General features: G+C 47.8%; 1 protein-coding gene across 1 annotated transcript; it reads right to left on the bottom strand.

Annotated features, from left to right (window-relative positions):
- Window positions 1–608: 608 nt before the first annotated feature.
- SLC5A6 (solute carrier family 5 member 6) lies at window positions 609–17,213 on the bottom strand. Its single transcript, XM_060251157.1, has 15 exons — window positions 16,788–17,213; window positions 15,650–15,715; window positions 14,017–14,068; window positions 13,401–13,468; window positions 13,025–13,179; window positions 12,705–12,845; window positions 12,423–12,552; window positions 9,822–9,910; window positions 9,600–9,712; window positions 9,337–9,404; window positions 7,943–8,029; window positions 7,358–7,539; window positions 5,007–5,110; window positions 4,307–4,428; window positions 609–2,540 (listed from the first exon to the last, which is right to left on the bottom strand). The coding sequence occupies exons 1-15, from the start codon at window positions 17,163–17,165 to the stop codon at window positions 2,364–2,366; spliced, it is 1,932 nt and encodes a 643-aa protein (XP_060107140.1). The 5' UTR covers window positions 17,166–17,213; the 3' UTR covers window positions 609–2,363.
- Between the last annotated feature and the right edge of the window lie 3,474 nt (window positions 17,214–20,687).

The following is a 20,687-nucleotide window of genomic DNA, read 5'->3' on the forward strand; positions in this document are numbered from 1 at the left end:
TTCTGGGGAAGGACTGTCCATCATACACTCTGCAAGCCACAATGCATTTAAAGAGGAGCATCACAGGAGGCTGCAGAGGAAAGAACTCTGCCTCATGGTGATGATAAGCCATGCCTGAGGGGATAGTTTGGCGCTCCAGTGGTATTGAAGGCTCTGTTCTTTCTTTCTCCTGCCTTCACTTGTATGGCCCGAGCACAGAGCTGATGCTTCATCTTTTCTCACAAAAGCCCTCTGGAAATCTTCTCTTTTCTTCTTGCAGAGTGTTCTTTATTCAAACTGGGTATAATGCAGAAACTTCAATAGTGGGGAAGTTAGAGAAATGATATGCTTAGGGGGGATATAAACAAACGAAGAGTCTTACACGTTACAGTTAATGTGTTTTCCTGAGCATAAAGGGTAAGAGGCTTTGCTGTCCCCATTGGGAGCACAAGACCTGAAACAAGCCCTTGAAGAAAGGGAAGGACTTCTTCCTTCCCCCTCCCTTCCTCTGAATCCTCCATTTCAAGGTTGTTTCCTTATGGGTGTAACCTGCTGCCCCACGGTCAAGAAACATGGCACGATCGCTCATGAGAACCCACTTTCTGCCCTCCAAATAAAACCACAAGAACCAATGATAATCGTTTTTACTAACAGCAACAAAATTGTTGCCAAGCATCAGAAAGACAAGAGACAAGGTCCAGGAAGTTAACTCACCTTTTCACAGACAAGAAATGCATGGTACAAAAAACAGAGAATGAGGGAAAAGGTCCAGTGTTCAGTCCCTCTCTCAACCCCAGCCCCGCCAAGACAATAGGGAGGGAAACAGGCGCTGCCTTCTAGGGACCAATTGGCATGAGATGTTTGGCCATGAGCCAAGCGGGGGTTCTTCTGACCCAGCTTGCATTCCAGACAGCAGCTGGGAGGAAACCTTATTTCCCAAGTGCTGCAGGGCTCCAATTTGGAAGGGGACCATGACAGGAGAGGAGGATGATACTGCTTCCCCCACTCCCCGGTGCCACTTTCCCAAGCTGAAATAACCCTGGGGGCCTTAACTGCCTCCTTGGGGGGGCTGCGTATGCACTGAACACAGCAGCTGTCTGTCTGCAGGGAAGGTGAGTTGAGTTGGGAGAACCTGGACACAAGGCATGGCTGAACATCTTGTGTGGTTTGGCTCTAGGAGATAGGAGCCACCCAAGGAGCAGGAATGTTTTATGCTGCCAAAGTGCAACCCTTCCCCCACTGGAGAAGTCCGGAACTGAACCAGGCACTCCATGGACACTGTATGTGGATTACTGAACACTTGAATTCTGCACCTTGTCACAGAGGTGCCTGATGAAAGCAGTCAAAGTGGAATGAAATGATCTCTTGGCATTCCTGAAGGCGAGGTCGTCCCTCCCACCTTTTCCTTCAGGCTTCAGGCAAAGGGAAGGTGGGGTTTTCGGCTACAACCGAAGTGGCCCCCCCGGCATCGCGAACAAAGGATGAACAAAATTTGGGGGAGCAGCAGGAGAAAACAGCAGAGCTACAGGGACTGGCTGCCTCTCAAAGCTGGGAAATGAAAAAAGATCTTGACTCTTTTACAGCTGACCCTTGCCCAGGAAAAAAAACCCAGCTGGTTCATTGGACAGCAGAAGCTGAAAATGTTCAGCTGAGAACAGATCTCAAGGCATCACGAGCGAGAGGAGAACAGAGAACCTGAACTTTTTCTGCAAATGCAGAAGGATGATATTTCCATTCATGGTGCTCAGTCACCTATTCAGCCAAGCAGACATCTTGAAGTCACACCCCTTTCCCTTCAGAAGTGAAAGAGTCAAAACTTGAATGGTCTTAGTGTTCACAATAAAATAACAATGCCACAGTGGCGGGAGGGGGGGGGAGTTGAATGAAGCTATTGCCCTCATCAGACCCCTGCCCTTGCAAGGTTGCTAGGGTGGTGGCAGCAGCATGACCCCACTGCAAGATCAAGTATCTTCTTTGGCAAGACTCACCCTCCCCCAGAGATGAGTGGGTCACAGACATTTAAGCTCAGGGCACTAGGGGTGGAAAAGGAGGCATCTCGAAGCCATGGAGATTCCTGCCATGGCCTTTTGTGCTTCAGGATTTGGGGATGGGCAGCATCTGCTCATCTCTCCCTGGTACATTCACAGTATGGTACAAGCAGCAGCACTGAACCTTGGAAGGGGAATGTACCACAGTCAGGAAGGGGTGGGTGTGGCCCCATGCCCATCTGGCACTGCATGACAGGAGACTTACGTCCAGTACGGGATAAGCCTTGATGGCACAAAGGAGGGCCCAGGAACTCCTCTTGCGCAAGGAGCCCCCCTTCCATCCTGGAAGAGAACAGACCCCTGTTGATCTTCACTATCAAGCTTTGCCCAACCAGGTCAAAGTGCCGTCTCTCGCAGGATGTAGGTGTGAGCCCCATCTGCCCGAGCAAATCCTTCACACATTTCTACTTCATCTGTGTCGCTCCCTGGGGGCAGGCCCTCCGGCAGTCCATTTGGCAGCCCATTGCTGGTTTTCTCCATGGCTAGAGGTGCTGGCTCTGAGCCACTTCCATCCTAACAAGACGGCCAGAGAGAGCAAGTCAGCCATCGTCCTCTCCAGATTGTTCTCCAGCATAAACACCCCATCCCTGTTCCCTTCCAAAGCGGCTCCTCAGCATTGTGGTTCCCCTAGATCAGGAGTGGCCAAACTTGCTTAAAGTGAGAGCCACATACAATAAATGTCAGATGTTTGAGAGTTGCAAGGCATGAACGTTAGAGGAAGGAAGGAAGGAAGGAAGGAAGGAAGGAAGGAAGGAAGGAAGGAAGGAAGGAAGGAAGGAAGGAAGGAAGGAAGGAAGGAAGGAAGGAAGGAAGGAAGGAAGGAAGGAAGGAAGGAGAGAGAGGGTAAGGTGGAAATAAAGCAACTTTAACTCTAAATGCATTCTCCAAGCTACTAGCTGGCTTGGCTCAAAGAAGTGATTTAAAGAGACAAATACCTTCTCCAAGCCGGCTGACAGGGCAGCAGGGGCTTCCAGAGCCACACAATATGTATGAAAGAGCCACATGTGACTCCTGAGCCACAGTTTCGCCACCCCTACCCTAGATGCTTTTTCCACAACCAGGCAAACCAGTCCTAACAGACAGCTGAGCTTCCCTGGTGTCCAGAAATCCCAAGTTATTCTCTTTAACAGCCTTAAAACTCCAGGCCAAATTCTCCATCCTTTGGGCAAGACTAAACAGAGTCTTTCCTTAGCCTGAACTTCACAGCTGTGTATATTGGCACAAAGCCTTAGATTTTGCTCAGAAGTCTGGAACAAAATGCTTTGGGATTTGAAGATTTTAGGCCAGCCTGCAGCTGCTGCTCCTCTCAGTTAATATTTACTAATCTGTAGCATCATCAGTGGAGCACCAGGCCTTGTATAGCACAAGAAAATGCCAATAGGGGCTGAGGGCAGGCAGCTAGCGGCTATCCAGGATAAAGCAAAAAGCCAGGAACTGGCAAGGCTGGGAATTCAGGAGGCAGCGCACGGCCTGGTGTGGCTCAAGAAAGGATTTGCGGCAGGAGCACAGCTCAGCAAGCAGAGAAAGGAGGCTTGGTTCCACACCCAGAAAGCAAAACTTAGGTGCAGAGGGAGGATGCCATAGGGAAAGCAATGGGAAAGTTAATGCTGAATGAATGCCAGAAAGAATGAAGGAGAAAACAAAGGGAGGAGATTTCTCCAGGACACTGAGGGGGAAGTTGGTGGCTGAAAGGATCTGCTGCTTGGTAAAGTTGTCCTGCAGGATGCAGGTTGCCTCTGCCCCAGACCCATCCAAGTGCACTGTATTTAACCTGGGCATGCAGAGTGATCTCTCCAAGATGATGCATTGAAATGGGTCGGTGGCAGGCAGTGGGAACAGGAGAGAGAGATCCAGGGAGGGAACAGGAGAGAGAGATCCAGGGAGGGATAGCAGTGAGAGGGCAGAGGCAAGAGCTGGATAGTCCTGACCCAGCTCCTTGGGCTTGGAAATGAAATACAGGGAATAGAAGCTTGAGGCAGACATGGAGCTGGACAGGGAAGGAGTGCCAGGACTTGAGGAGAGGTGCGATGTGGCTTGCAGGTTTCCAGGAGGTCAGTGTTTTCCTCCTCCTGGCAATGCTGGCGCATCTTCACATGGCTTCCCTGGGGAATGGACAGACACTGTCTCTCTTTCAGCCCACCCAGTTGCTACACAGTATGCAAGTTTGATGTGTGTGGGGGGGGGGGGGAGGCTCCAGTTAGTGTACAGAGGTAGGACATGAAAAAGCCATATGCCAGCAGATGCTCCTTTTCACCCCCTCCCCCATCCCAGGCTCTCACCTCTGCAACATCACGGACCCCACAGCGCAGCTTATTACGGTACTTTGGAGGCAGACAGCAAAATAGGCGTGGCAGCACTGGGAAGATAGTGCGGGGGTTTACAGCCTCACCATGCATGGGGCCTGTGGGGGACAGAAGAGGCAGCATTACTGGGAGCTTTGCAGGGTCTCTCTCTGGGCTGCTGGGACCAGGGAGAGAACACAAGGCAATGTTAGGTACCGGCGCCCACACCTCCTTCACCCACGGGGAGGAAGGGACCACTGGACCTCTCCTGCAGGGCCAGACAGAATCACATCCTCCAGATCCCAGTATCTATGCACAGGGCACAGAGTTACACATCCATACCCTGCCAGCACACACACATTCACAAATGATTTTCAAGCCCCATTCCGTTGCCGCTCAATTCTCCTGTCCCATTTTCTATCTTTCCCCCTCACTTTTCACTTTCACATCAAAGACCACCTAAACCAGCACTGACAATCCACCTTTTGGTTGAAGGATCTCCCACGTCCAGCCCCCACAATATCCCAAACGCAGAATGTACACAAACACATACGTACAAGAGTAAACGACTGAGCTAGATAAATCAGCAGTTTTAGAACGGCAGCTTCATGTGTTTACACACCCCAGGCTCCACTGGGTAAAGGCCCAGATTATGTTACCTGGGCTGAGCTTGGTCATTTTGTAGAACTGTGCTTACCTGTGAGAAGACTAACCAGGAGTCCCACAACGACGACAGTGGTGGAGTTGTGCGCGCTGTACCACATGTACGACAAGTTGTAGAACTTCTTCAGTCCTGTGCGCCTAGAAGGAATGCAAGGAGATCCAAGTTAGGTTCTGCAGGTGGAATCAACCCTCTGGCTTAATTTGCACCTCTAGCCTCTCAATGTCCCATTCAAAAGCACACAGGTCCTTGATCTTCTTTCCCTGGGGAGGGACTCAAGAAAACATTTCCTGGTTCTCTCTTTCAGGGAAGAAAAAAACTAAAATCTTTCTTTTGGAATAGTTCTCCAGCATCTGCCTTGGGTCAGTGACATCAGTTCCCTACTGGAGAACAAGGACAAGATCAGAATTGACTTTCACAATACTCCTCAGACCCAAGCAGACAGTATGTTAAGGACTGTTCCACGTGCACTAAGTAATTCTTATGATGCCCTATCAAGTAGACCAGGATCACTACCTATAATGGACTGTAGTGAAGAAAGTGACTGGCCACCTAGTGCATTTCCATTTGAAAAAATAGTGAACCAGAATTTTCCAGCCCACCTCTCAGATTTCCTTGGCCACTATATGATGCCTTAATTCTATAACAGGGAAACCTGGGTGTCAAAACCCACACCACATTTACCTGTGAGGCCGACAGACTGCTGGCAAAGAAAAGGCTTGTGTGTGTATGGGAAAACAGATCAGGATGGCATTTTGTTAGACACAATAATAATAATAATAATAATAATAATAATAATAATAATAATAATAATAATAATAATAATAATAATAATAATAATTTTATTCTTATATCCCGCCCACCCCCGCCAAAGGCGGGCTCAGGGCGGCTCACAGGCACTCTGGGAGCAAACTAACTGCAGTGGCAGTACCAGAGCTTTAGGAGTACACCTAAGTCCCTTGGGCAGAGAATCATTTCAGCACGCTAAGCAAAACAGTCTTATGTGCCACTCTTTAGCACATTATGCAGAAGGTTGCATACGTATATCCTAGAAGGAAACCGAAGGCAGGACAATGATCTCCCCTCTGCACAGAAGAAACTAACACGAGGTATGTGTGTGTATATACATATCACATTTCCTCTTTGCCATCAAAGCCTGCTGGGTGACCATCGTGTACAGAGCAGGGCAGTAAATAAGTATATTCAGGGCTGGCCCAACTGCGTGAGCAGTCCATGTGGTCACTGGGCCAGCAATAGTTTTATTTTTATTATTTATTAGATCAGTAAAGTATGCATTACCCCTCTTTTTCTCCTGGGTCAAGGTGGTTTTGGGGATGCCAACGAAGCAGTGCATGACCCAAGAGCTCCTGCAATGAGCAGTGCAGCTGCTTAGGACAGCAAAACATCCTGCGTCAGCCATGTTTAAAATCAAATGTCCACAAGGTCTTCTGAAATGCAGTCCTGGTTAAGTGATGGGAGTTAGTTGTCTATGGGAGTAAAAGGAAACTATCCCCGCTCCTTGCATGGGGTTTCCAAGACAAGCCTTGATAACTGGAGGGGATGCTTTGTGTACAAGCTGGATACTGCCAGGTCTTAGGACAGGGGTACAATGTCCCACTGAATCCCGTCCCCCCCCCCCCAAATCCTAGGGGTCCATGCTGAAGAAACTGTGGTTGTTTTTATTAATCCCACTGGTTACGACTCTTTTGCCCAGACCTCATTTTGGGCAGGAGCTCACAGGAATGGAGCTCTGGGACCTCTCAATTTTATTGTGCTTTCTTTCTTACCTCCCCTCGCCCCCCCTCAAAAAGATTGCTTCTGGGCTCCACTGTTCAACCCCCCTGTGAGAATTTTGGTGAACTTTAGGATTTGACAACATTTATTATTTTTCCCCACAAAAATGAGAAAATAACCAAAAAATATAAAGCAGACAGATGGAAATCTTCATCATGCCACTGTGGCCACACATTGGAGAAAGTAATTTAAAAAGTATGATGGGAGTAAGGTTTTCTTATGACAATTATAATGTAAGAAGCATTTTAAGGTAGATGCTAAGCTGATATAATTTAGTGCACCTTCCGGCTATGTCGGGTGTGTGGCATATGCAAATGATTTGTGCTAATGAGCTCTGGCACCTCTTTTTCTACAAAATGACCCCTGCTTTTCCCACCCCGGCCATCTTACTTCCTTCTCTCCTTCCCTTGTAAAACCACTCAGAATTCTACAAAGGGACACATTAATTTCACAGCTATGCCAGACACCTGACTGGAATAACTTATTCTGAACATGGACTTTGGACTTCTGTAGTGCCAAGTTTTTACAAATTCTCTTCTCTCTTTCATTTCAAAAGGCTGCTGGGAATTGGATTTTCTTTTCTTCTTCTTTACCTCTCTGGAGTTGTTGCCGAGGTCAACAGAGTTGTCATGATAGCTGTAGTGAAGTTCCTCTCAAGTGAAGGGATGCGGGTTCCGTTGGGCAAAGGAGGTGAAGCCTGTACATTGGCGATGAAGCTTCCAATGCCAACCCAGAAGGCCATAGCTAGCCCGGCCACCAACCCAGCTACAGCACCCTGAGGAGGAGGAGGAGGAACAGAGTGTAAGGAGCTTCCTTCTGCACTGAGACAGCCATGTGCCCAAAATGGCTGCCATCAAAGCCTTCAGCATAGACACACACAGAGGGGGAGTGGCTATAAATGTCTGAATCCCTTTCTACACTGGTCACTTCTATGTACTAGCCCTTGGTAACCTGTCCCCTCAGCAGTGTTCAGGGAAAGGAGAACTGGGGGGGGGGGGGGGGGACTGTCCTGATTTGTCCATCCACAGTACTTAGCTTCTGTCAACAGAAAGGGGGCCATGAACTGCCTGGTGGTGGACAAAAAGAAAAGCAGTTCCTGAATATCCCTAAGGCTGTTTGGAAGGGAAAATGAGGGCCTAGCAGACGCCACTCCCCCACCTAGGAAAGTAAACACTCACCACAGAATTGGCACAAGGAAAGAACATGCCAAGGCAGAAGAGTCCCAGGAGTGGCCCCCCCACCATGCCAAAGATGCTGAAAGCAGCCTAAGGTTGGGGAGGAAGAAAAAGATGGAGGAGATTTGCTAGAATTCATCCTTTGAAGTACATCAGGTGTTATACATTTTTTGTATTGTTATTTTAAAAAAAGACACATTCCTTGCTCATAGCATAATACAGCCATCACCCAAATAAAGAATGATTCATGATACAGGGTATAATCAACTGAATCTGAATAGATGTATATATGAATAAAACAATAATTTCTGAAGTAGTAACACACACACACGCATTCTTTTCAAACAAGCCTCAAGTACACCTCAGCAGGCACCATCTCAGGGGAGGCATTCCCAGTTGTGCTTGTTTACGGGAGAGAAATGCCTCTTCGGAGGTGAAATTTGCCACCTGTAATTTTTGTAAATACTCATGTATCAAAAAACAACCATTTGGGACACCTTTTAAATCAAGGTCTTTATTTACTCACTATTGAGCCAGACTATAGATATCATAAGCAGAAAGAAAATGGAGAATAAGAGACCAAACAGAATCAAGAAAAGACTGCAGGAGAGAAGAGAAGAATTTTCATTGGTTTTTGACAGAAAATAAAAAAGGGAGGGAGGGAGGGAGGAAATTCTATGTACAGAGGGCTGCTTGAAAGAATATGCAGCAACCAACCAAGGCATGATGAGACGACAAACAAGTTCAGTAAACATGCGACAGTTCTGTGAATAGAGACTGTGTGTGTGGAGGGGCAGTGGGAGCAAGTGGCCACATTCCCTTTGTGAACACAGAACACACTGGCCCTACCTCTTCTTACAAACACTAGCCACCACATCCACACATGCACAAAGTGTATGCACGGAGGACGAACAGAGGTGGCTTGCCATTTGCTTGCCTCCGCATAGCAACTCTGGTTTCCCTGGTGGTCTTCCATCCAAGTATGAACTGTGGCCAGCCCTGCTTCGCTTCCAAGCTCTGGGCTACTCAGCCTGCTCCAGTCCCTTTACTAGAGGACTAATGGGAGGTTTTTTGGCAGGTGATGTGTCACTAATTACCATGCCAAAGCTTGAGCTGCCCATTTCTGCACCCTAAGTCAGAGCAAGCTAGACAGAGGTGGGATTGGAGGTCTGAGTGTCCCACAGCCATAACCGACCTTGACTGGTGAACATTACACAGAGACTACCACATATGTGGCTGAAAATGGCAGCATGTGGCTTGGCACAGGGACAGGATTGGGGTGAATACATTTTTCAATAAGGGATGCCCCTCTTTCTCGCACACCAAGAGCCCAGCCAACATACGCACACACCAATATGGTTGCAGAATCTTCCTTCCTGCTCCCTGCCCTCTCTTACCTGCAGCACTGAACCCATCATGGACGAGATGTAAGCCATGCCCAGACAGATAAGTCCATAGCCCAGAGCTGGGGAGAAAAGGGGGGTGGGATGGGGGTCAAGAGAGCAGAGCCATCCAGATGTTCAGAGGCAGGGAAAGGGAGATTTCCCTGCATGGTGACAGTTCACCAGGCTTCGAGAAAGAAGGGACTCAGGCACCTCAGTCTGCATCTAAGTGGGGTCTCTCTCCCTGCCCCTTCAAATCCAAGAAAGGTGCAACTTACCTAACAACTTAGAGTAGAGGGTGGCACGTCTTTCGGGGATGCTGGCCACGTAAGGACGGATCAGGTCCTCCATTGTCACTGCTGCCAGCGAGCTGAAGGCTGAGGAGATGGTGCTGCCAGTACGAGAGAGAACAAGGAAGGGGGTTAGTGAGGTGAGCTCAGCAATCTCTATTGGACCACCCTTGGCCTTAGAGACAAGAAGGGAAGAGGTTTGGCACTCACCTGAGAGAGCCACTGAAGAGGCAAGCCACAAAGAGACCTGGAAGGCCAGGTGTTTCATGCAGCACGTCCATAACAAAGTAGAGGACCATCTGCAAAGTGGAGGGCATGGGTCAAGGCAAGGGTGGGGGGAGAGAATGAGGAGAGATGCAATCAGCGTTGATATTCAGGAGGGCTAAACAGCACCTGGATTGGACCCAGAGTTCATACTTTGAAAGTAATCCTGCAGGGAGTGCCCTCAGGACAAAGAGCCATAACAAAGAAAAGGCATACATGTCATATGGGTAAGCTGTGATACTCTGCAATAGCAAAATGAACACTGGAGTCCAATGGCACCTTAGGGACCTACAACATTTATTCCAGCAGAAGATGTTGTGAGTCAGAACTCACTTCCTCAGATGCATGGAGTATATGTCTTTTTTTTTGCTGTTAAGTCACAGCCGATTTATGGTGACCCCATAGGGTTTTCAAGGAAGAGACATTCAGAGGTGGTTTGCCATTGTCTGTGCCTGTGTAGCAGCTCTGTTATTCCTTGGTGGTCTCCCATCCAAGTACTAACCAGGGCCAACCCTGCTTATCTTCTGACACCTGAAGAGATTGGGTTAGCCTGGGCTATCCAGGTCAGGGATACAACTATAAGGCCAATGAATTTGCATTAAAGGCTGCAAGTCCAAAACGGCAGGGGGCAGGAGAGGAATGTTACAAAGAGATACCGTTTTTAAAAAAGATCCAGTCAAAAAAGTAAATCAATTTGCTCAGAGAAGGTGAGGATCACTCCCAATCACCGGAATACATGAAACAGCCTTAGAATCACAGAATTGGAAGGGTCCATACAGGCCATCTAATCCAACTCCCTGCTCAATGCAGGATCAGCCTGGAGCATCCCTGACCAGTGTTTGTCCAATCGCTGCTTAAAGATTGCCAGTGGAGGGGGAGTGCACCACCTCCCAAGGCAGCTGATTCCGCTGCTGAACAATTCTTACTTGAAAAAGTTTTTCCTAATACCCAGGTGATACTTTCCCATCCTTAATTTAAACCCATTATTACAAGTCCTCCCCTCTGCTGCCAACAGGAACAGCTCCCTGCCCTCCTCTAAGTGGCAGCCCTTCAGATACTTAGAGAGCAATCATGTCCCCCCTCAACCGCCTCTTCTCCAGACTGAACATTCCCAAGTCCCTCTGCCTTTCCCCACAGGGCTTGATCATCCTCGTTGCTCTCCTCTGCACCCCCTCCATTCTGCCCACATCCTTCTTGAAGTGAGGCCCCCAGAACTGTACACAACACTCCAGGTGTGGCCTGACCAATGCAGAGTACAGCGGAACTATGACATCTGGATGTTATGTCTCTGTTGATACATCCAAAGATGGCATTAGCCTTTTTTGTTATTGCATCATGATGGCTGCTCATATTTAACTTATGGTCCACCTGTACTTCAAGATCTTGTTCACACACACTGCTACTCAGAAGTGCATCGCCCATCCAGTATGTGTGTTTCTCATTTTTGTTGCTGAGATGTAGAACTTATGCAGAGTCAGACTGCTTGTCTATCAAGATCAGCAATATCTCCTCTGACTGGCAGCAATTCTCCAGAGTCTTTCACAGAACCTACAGGCTTTTTTTTCTTTTTTAAACTATCAGACCCTTAACTAAAAGCCTGGTTGGACAGAAACATTTTGGCCTGAAGCTTGAAAGAAAGTATTGTAGGTGCCAGGGGAGCCTCAAAAGGCAGGGCATTCCACCAGTGAGGTGCTGCTATTGAAACAGCCCTGTCTCTGGTTGCTGCCTGCCTCACCCCCGAAGGCAGGGATGCAGAGAGAGAGAGAGAGAGAGCTTGTGAGGCAGACCTTAACCGGTAGTATGGACAACATGGGAGGAGGTAATCCTTTAAGAACCCTGGCCCCAAGCCACTTCGAGCTTTGAAGATAAGAACCAGCACTTTGACTTGTGCTCAGAACAAAATGGGCAGTCAGCCACAAACTCCATGAACTTAGGGGGAGGTATTTGTGAATTTCCTGCATTGTGCAGGGGGTTGGACTAGATGACCTTGGAGGTCCCTTCCAACTCTATGATTCTATGATTCCCCTTGAAATTATTTTGTAGGAGGAGAATGACTTTTCAATGAGCAACAAGTTTTCCTAGAATGGACAAGAATTTTGTAATAGACTCACAAATGGAATAAACTTTATTAGACTCCAAAGTGCCACTGGCCTACTGTTTAAACAAGAAGGGGGAAAAAAGATGGGCAAAAGTTACCATTTTATCACTATGCTTTTAAATGCCAGGTGGGAATCACTTTCTCTGACTTTCTTTATTGATACTAATTGTAATTTCCTTGAGCCTGTTTTTGAGCCTGCTTTTTTTTAAAGGAACAACCATTGTTCCCAAATATTCTGCCTGGACTCCTGCCAGACCTAGGCTGTATCATGCAAGACTCACCTGTCTAACCTTCAATGTGAGGATCTGTGTCTGTGTGTGTAGAAGGGGCATAAATTACAACGTATGAGAAGAGATGTTCATACAGATCTCAGCTCATTCCTCTTCCAATATGGCAGCTGCAAGAAGGGGAAAAGTCTTTGCTGCATGCAGACAGGCCAGCTGGCAAACCTGATCAGGCGAGGCATTCTTCTGTTCCTCTGTCAAGGGGTGCTCTTGGTAGTAAGCGAACATGACCAAGCCAGTGAGGCAGCCGAGACACAGCACGATTTGCTGGCAGGGGAACACGGCATAGCAGGAGCTGGAAGTGGTAAAGAGGAGACATTACCCAAAGGAATGAACCACACACATGCCTCCCCCTTCCTGCAGTTACTTTTTCAGGATGGGTAGGTGGGGCACGCGCAGGTGAAGCATCCGGCACTGTGTTTTAAGATATCCGCTGCTCACACTCACAGCACAGCCTGCCGCTCTGTGCGAGAACTCAGGTACCGTTGGACTTGAGCCTGGTTCACCCCAAAGAGAGAAAGCATCATGAAGACTCCTCCAAAGGCCAGACTCCAGAAGGTGTGGCGTTCATAAGGATCGGGATTTAAGCTGGGGAGGAGGAAGAAGGGAGCCATGTGACACAGGAGCAAAGCATCCACACACTCCCATCTCTCTTCCACCATCACTGCTTCACAGTGAGGGATCTCGGCAAGCATCTACCCAGGTGCTTCACCTCACCCAACATGGACAGAAGGGGGAGGAGCCAATAAGTTCAAGCCTGCACTTACTTAATGCCCGAAATTCTGCCATGCTTAGCTGCCACCTGCCAGACGCGACCCAAGCCGCCCACCTTGATGGTGCCGATCATGATCACGGCCACTTGTCCCGCGAACATGACAAACGTCTGGAACACATCTGTCCAGATCACAGCTTTGAGACCACCCTGCGAAGGGAAGGAAGCTGCAGTTTACAGGAGAAGGGAGGTCCTGGAATGGCTAGCAGAGGGGCCAATGCGAAATCTATATGTCGGACCCACTAGCGCCTCAGCATACTAGAATCCTAACCGGGGCATATGGGAGAGGGAGGTGTTTCTTACGGGAGCAAGGGCTGTAGTTGACCAGATGGGCTCAAGCTTCCCCCTCCCCTCCCTGGATCTACACTTACTAGGGTGGTGTAGAGGATGCAGACCAAGCCAACAGCAAGTACTCCAACCCAGAGATCAAAATGGGTCACTGCAATTAAAAAAAAAAAAGAATCCTCAGGGAGGGGCCCGTTCTCAGGACTGCAGGATTGCAGCCAGGACTGCCTTCAGGTACATGACATTGCCCATCCTTTATGAACCAGTATTGAGCCTCCAAGCAGAACAGCCATATACCCCCAGGTCGATCCCTTTCGACTCCCACATTCTCCACTTTCCCCGTGCAGGTACCTCCCTCCGTTGATGCCTTCAGCAATCCCAACCTCGAAAGTTCACCTTTCCACCCCAATCCTCCCAGTGTCCTAGAAGAAACCCACTAAGCCTCACATGAACAGACATGAAGCTGCCTTATATTGAATCAGACCATTGTTCCCTCATGGTCAGTATTGTCTACTCAGACTGATAGCAAGTAGTTCTCCAGGGTCTCACATCCCCTGGCATTTTTAACTGACGATGCCAGGGATAGAACCTGAGACCTTCTGCATGCAAAGCAGAGGCTTTTTCCCGGAGTCTGAGGTCCTCCTAGTGCAAAAGGTGTGCCCACACTCCCTTGGGCCCTTGACTTTGAGACTTCTTTCTTACCTGCATTGAGTGCCAATGCTGGGGCATAAAGCACAACGCCCATGTAGATCACCTGCAGGGAGAAAAATAGCCTCACTGTTCCCGCAGTATGCTTGGCCCAACTATGCTCAGGTCAGAAGGCAGTCAGTACAGTAAATGGGGTGGGTGGTGGGTGTGGATATGTGCATTTCCACTCTCCTGTGCCTCTTTCTACAGTCCTCCCAGCTTTGGTATACATAGTTGGTTTCAACATCAAAACTGCTGTCCTACACTGCAGCTCTCAGTGGCTGAATGTGTGGTTAAGGAACAAGAAATGTAAGCTCTAGTACTGCATCATCTGTTTTGCTGCAGATGGGTTTGCTGGTGGCCGAAAGGCCAGCTCTGCCTTCTTGCCAGCAATGCCCCTCCCCCCGGCCTTTGGAAATCAAACTCATGGCTTTTGTTTGTCACATGGATGGGGAGCTGATAGGAATGCTTTCTGTGAATTTCAGCTGTGTGTCCCCTTATTGCTGCCCCAGTCTCTGCAGCCCTCTTGCCTGGCAAGAAGCTGCTGCTCCTTAACCCCACATCCAAAGACCCAAACTCTTGTGCAGAAGAGGTACTGGGTGTCTAGTGTGGGTTTCCTCTACCAGGAAGCGATGGGGTTGGAGGGCCACAGTCTCTTTGCCATATGCCTGCCTGGCAAAAGGGGCCATTGCTACAGGAAAGACTGAAGCTTACATCTGTGGAGCTCCCTGAAATTGTGTTCATCCTAAGGCTCTTACTTGTCAAAGCCCTGTCTTTCCTACACTGGGGATACCTTGTTCCCTCCCTTGTTGTACTCTTTGTGTGGTCACTATTCCCTCCAACTACCAGCAAAACACATTTAAAAGTTCTGTAGTAAATTTCTTGAGATCAAAGGTCAAGATTATGGAGCTCTGGGAGTGAGCTTCCAACAGGCAGCAGTCACTGTTCCATCTAAGTTGTGCCGTGAGAGCAGCTGCTCATTAACAAGGGAAGCCCCACTTAGCAGCAATCTGGAGCTGCGCAGGGTCTTGTACTACCCATTGCCCATTTTAAGATTACAGCAGTTATACTCTGCTCAGGATGTGAACTGCTGTGCTCCGTAGTGGGGAAAAATTAGAGGGAACATTGGTTAGGGTGGGGGCAGGTTGATATCAGGCATCATACCTATCATGGGGGTGTCATTCTGTGGATTTCTGTGGACGCCACTCTGTGTCTTGGAACTGATGTACCGGGGATCTGAGGATTCTGCCACTATTTATCTTCTTTATTTCTACACATTTTTTTCTTTTTATCATTCAACAGTGATTCCTCACACCCTCTGTCCCTTATCACTTGAAATAAATAGGTTCCAATGGTTTACTTACTTGTATTAAGAAGTTTTTTAAGTCTGCATTCTACAATCTTGGCAGGAGGTGCAAAGATGGGAGTAGTAGAAGAAGAAGACAAATGAGATGTGGTACAGAAAGAGTGAGAAGAGAGTGGGAGAAGACAAGAAGGGACAATTCACCAGAGCTGGAAACTCTTAAAAATGAGGACTAGGAGCTTGACGTTAATGTGGACACCATGCAGAGCTTTTCTTTCTTTGGTATGCCTCTTTTTTAAAAAAAACCCAAATCTAATGAGTGGCAGACGTCATTTCTATACTCACCATCTGGAAGATGAAGGTGACTGTTCCACATATCCTTACTACCTTGTTGAAGCGCAGCTCCAGATACTGGGGGGGGAAAGAGATAGAGAAAGGAAGGTTATTGGGGCAGAAGGGAATGGGATGCACCCTTGATAAGGACTAAGTGGGGAAACACGGAATCTTTCAGTAAGTGGGAGGAAAGGAGTACTGAGGTACAGGAGATATACCTGCAGGGCTGCTATGTTGTTTGAATGCAGATACTAAAGAGACTCCCTCCCTTCCAGATCTTCCCCAAAGCATCAGCACTCACACCACATCTTCCTCTTACCCAGCTATCATATATTTAGATTTCCAAAAAAAGCTCTCCACAAAAAAACCATATACATTTATGTGGGAGATCTGTAACTGGATTTTCCACATAAATGTGCTTTCTTTTCAACTGAAACACAGCTGCAGGGGACTGCCAGTTTTTTGGGTGCAATGGGGGTGTGTACCTCTTCCCTCTCATGACATTTTCCAAATCCAAATCCGCCCCCCCCCCCGCCCGGGCAGCAGTTTCGTACATGGTGATGGTGGGGGAAATACAGGCTATTATTTCCTCTATTTTTATATAACTATTTTTCTAGTTAGTAAATACATAAGGAACACAAGGCAGAGAGCACAAAGCAACTGACAGATTTCACAATGCAGAGAAATAAGCTATGGCAAACACAAGGATCTATACTATAAATGGAGCCATTCATTTTATCCATAAATGATTTAGTGCTGGGGTAAAGAGATTCTTTTTAAGGGTGGGCCACCTCACTAAAAAGTCATCTCAGTCAGCGGCAAGGAAAAAGAAAGCAAGATCCAATTTTCTGGAGAGTGACAGGTGGGGAAAAGAGGACGAATTACACTGTTAATGTTCACCCCACCAACAATAGCCCATCTTTATGGCTCTGCTGTCATATACTTCCCAACATTTTGGCAGGCTTCACCCTAGTAACCCTAAGAGAGTAGATATGGGGAGTTGATCAGAATAGGGTATCGTCTTCTGCCCAACTGAGGCAGAAGACAGAATGTGAGATTAAATGGTCTACTAGTTGAGATGCTAATCCTCTCTTTTACCAACACCTTCTTTTGTCTTATGCTTAGTTCCACTTCCAAAGCTGTCACTTACCTCATATGCACTGGTTAGGCGAAGGCGGTAAAAGACAGGGATGAAGATGTGAGCTGGGATAAGGAGCCCCAGAAGGTATGAGCAGCCGAGGAACCAGTACTCGGTACCAAAACGATAGATCTCAGCAGGGACACCTAGGATGGCCACAGCAGATTGGAACGTAGCAAGCAAAGAGAGTGCAACTGGCAAGAAGGTCATGCTGCGATTGGCCAGCAGAAACTCCTGGACAGTGCGCTGCTTCCCACCACTCAGAGCATAGAAGAGCCCAATGCCCGCTGAGAGCACCAACACCAGCACAAAAATGGCATAGTCCACCACGCCAAACTTCATTTCTGCGACGACACTGCTGTTGCCACCCTGTGGCAAAGTGCTGTCCATTGTGGAACCAGATTGTGCTGGTCACAGGATCTTATCCATCACTGGTTTATTGGGACCATTACTGCAGGATGGCTGAACAATAATTTTCACCAAAACGCTCGCTTCAGACATTCAGTCCGCCCCCGCCATCGCTGACTCCATCCCATCATGGATGTGCCAAACAAACGGGCAGCTTCTAGGAATCTCTCTCCTTTGCCATAATTAAGAGGAGCTAGCCTGGAAGTGAGAAAGAAAGGGAAGATATGTGAGGCTGCTTAAGAGGAAACTCCCTTTATATTCCTATAAGAGCCTGAACATAGGAGACAACTGACCTTCACTTGGCTGCCACCAATCTCCAAATCTCAAGGACTGTGAGCCAGCTGAAGGAAAGTCTTTTTGACCCAGCAAGCACTGGCAGGGCCCCAAGTAGGGCTGGTGCTATCAACCAAGTGTAACCTCTTCAGGCCCAAAGCATTTATTGCCCTTTGCTAGATCCAACCCTGAACAGAGAGGTCTACACAGCACAGCAAGACAGGGTGAACTTTGACAGGGGTCGGCCTTGGCTGCTGGTCTTCCTGGCTGAAGAAGCAGAGGCCAGGCCAAACAACACAGTGGGCACAGCCCAAGAGCAGCACCGCTCACAGGGATCAGCATGCGGTGCCGTCAGATTAAACTTTCTAGCCATGGCAACACCCTGTCCCCAGCTAAGCCACGCCAAGACACACACTGGGATGTGTGGCTAGCCGCCCAAACACCACATTTGCAGTGCAGACAACTCTGAAAATATGATAAATGTGGGTCCACTCTAAGATGCACGTGGACAGATTACATGACTGGACGCTTCCCTATACCAGAAAATAAACCCTGCTTGTTGAAAACTAGCATATCAACCTTTACTCTTACTTTTTTACAAACTTCTTATTTTTAAAAGCCCATCCTTCAAGGAGCTCAGGTTAGCATACTAGTTCACTCCAAGATAGATTAGGACAACAGAGAATTCTTGATCCAAGATAACACATAACACTCCCTCTAAGCTGTGGAGTCTTGTGAGCAAAAATTCTGTTTCATGAGCTATTGGTATTAAAGTTGTGAGCAAGCTATTTGGCTACTTCATAAATTAGTCTGCTCTGGGGCCAACCTTCTTGAGCTAAGACAAAAATGTGTGAGCTGGAAGCTAAAAAACTGTGAGCTAGCTCATGCTAACTCAGAGGGAACACTGGTCACACAGTGAGCTTCACAGTGTGGAATGGGGATTTGAATTCAGGACTCCCCAGGCCTAGCCTGACACTGATCACTGTACTATACTGTCTCCATAGGATATGATAAACTGGTTTACTATCTCATGTATAACACTGAAGAACCAGGAGAGCTTTTGACCTAGCTCCTTCTTCCAGCTATAACTATTAAGTACCACACCACACTCCATTCAGGATAACAATGCTACACAATTGCCACATCTCTAAACAACAAGCCCTTGCTCCAAACTATCAACCCCTAGTCCCCTGGTCAAGCATGCTTTTAGAGTCCAATTCTCTATACATTAAGAGCCCCGTGGTGCAGAGTGTTAAAGCTGCAGTACTGCAGTCCTAAGCTCTGCTCATGACTTGAGTTCGTTCCCCGGTGGAAGCTGGGTTTTCAGGTAGCCAGCTCGAGGTTGACTCAGCCTTCCATCCTTCCAAGGTTGGTACAATGAATACCCAGCTTGCTGGGGCGGGGGGGGGGGGAGTGTAGATGACTGGGGAAGGCAATGGCAAACCATCCCGTAAAAAGTCTGCTGTGAAAACTTTGTGAAAGCAATGTCATCCCAGAGTCAGAAATGACTGGTGCTTGCACAGGGGACCTTTCCTTTCTCTATACATTATTAAAGTATAGAGCTGCGCTGGGCAGGGCATATTTCTAGGATGGAAAACCACCGCCTTCCCAAGATTGCTCTGTATGGCGAACTTTCCACTGGCCATCGAAATAGAGGGGCACCAAAGAAGAGGTATAAGGACTCCTTGAAGAAATCCCTTGGCACCTGTTGCATCAACCATCACCAGTGGTCTGACCTAGCCTCAGATCGCAAAGCATGGAGGCACACCATCCACCAGGCTGTCTTTTCCTTTGAGAACGCACGCATAGCTGGTCTTGAGGACAAAAGGAGATTGAGGAAGAATCGCACTGCTACAGCACCAACCCCAAATCAGACTTTTCCCTGCAGCCACTGTGGCCGGATCTGCCTGTCCCGCATTGGTCTTGTCAGCCACCAGCGAGCCTGCAGTAGACGTGGACTACTGCACCCTTCTTAAATCTTCATTCACGAAGTCAAGCCGAGAGATTAAAGCCTATGGGTTGTTAGGGGTAACCAAAACATTATCTTCCAAAGGAGAGGAAATGGTGACTGGATTTCAAGCAGTTAATAACCCTTGTGATGGAGGAACTTTGACATGAAGAGAGGGAAGGTCTAGAAGAGGCTGAGGCCAAGCATTTAGGCAGATCAGAGATGCTGTGGATGCTGATAGGGAGGTCTGGGCAGTGGCCAGCTGCCAGCCTCCAAGTGGGACCTGGAGATCCCAAGGATTTACAGCTCATCCCCAGAGATCAGTTCCCTTGGAGAAAATAGATTATTTGGAGGGTGGACTCTGTGGCATTGCACCTCACTGAGGTCCTTGTCCTCCCCAGGCTCCATCCCCAAATCTCCAGGAGTTTCCCAACCTGGACCTGTCCACCCTACACCCCATCTCCTATCAGTGGCTAGGGAGGGCTTGGCAAACCTCCCTCCCTCCCCACCCCTGTCTTTTTTTCATAGGGCCATTTATCTGATGGTGTTTAATTTTTAACAGAAAATTCTATTTTTCAAGTTGGGAAACCATTTGGGGGTTTTGTACTTTTCTGCAGAAAGTGCAAGAACACAGGGATGACACTCTACTTCCTCAGGAAATTGTTTTGTTTTTAACCTCAGCCAAGAATGACCATTTTAAATTACTCTATTAATGGTGTAATGTGTCATACTTATGATGCTGTACTGGTTAGAATATTAGACTTGGATCTGGCAGATCCATATTCTGAAACCCCATTCTGCCACTGAAACTTCTTAGATGACCTTTGGTGAGTTCCATAAACTCTGCCCAACCTAATTCACAGGGCTGTTGGTGTGAGGCTAAACAAACTGGAGGATGAGAGAACAATGTTGCAGGCTGCTTTGGGCACCCAGCAGACAGAAAAGTGGAATATAAATATATATATATCTAAATAAATTAGCCAGCAGGAAGACATTTACAGCTGCTGATTACTTCCCCCCCGCCCTGCCCCAAGAAGTACCCAGCCTACAGAAGTTTGCCAAAGCTGTTCCTGTTGTTTTTGGAGGTTTTGCAAGATTTTAGACTGGCTTGTGGTGACCCACTAGGCTTTTAACTTGGAGTGAGCAGTGAGTTACACTTAAGCAAGGGGAGATCTGAAAGTAAGAAACAAAAGGAAAGAGGCCTGGAAAGAAAGGATCAGCTAGAAGGCTACTTGCAACAAGTCATTCTTATGAGATTGCCCAATCAACCTAAGTGTTTGCCG

Source organism: Heteronotia binoei, chromosome 1, assembly GCF_032191835.1.
Source record: "Heteronotia binoei isolate CCM8104 ecotype False Entrance Well chromosome 1, APGP_CSIRO_Hbin_v1, whole genome shotgun sequence".
Classification (NCBI taxonomy): domain Eukaryota; kingdom Metazoa; phylum Chordata; class Lepidosauria; order Squamata; family Gekkonidae; genus Heteronotia; species Heteronotia binoei.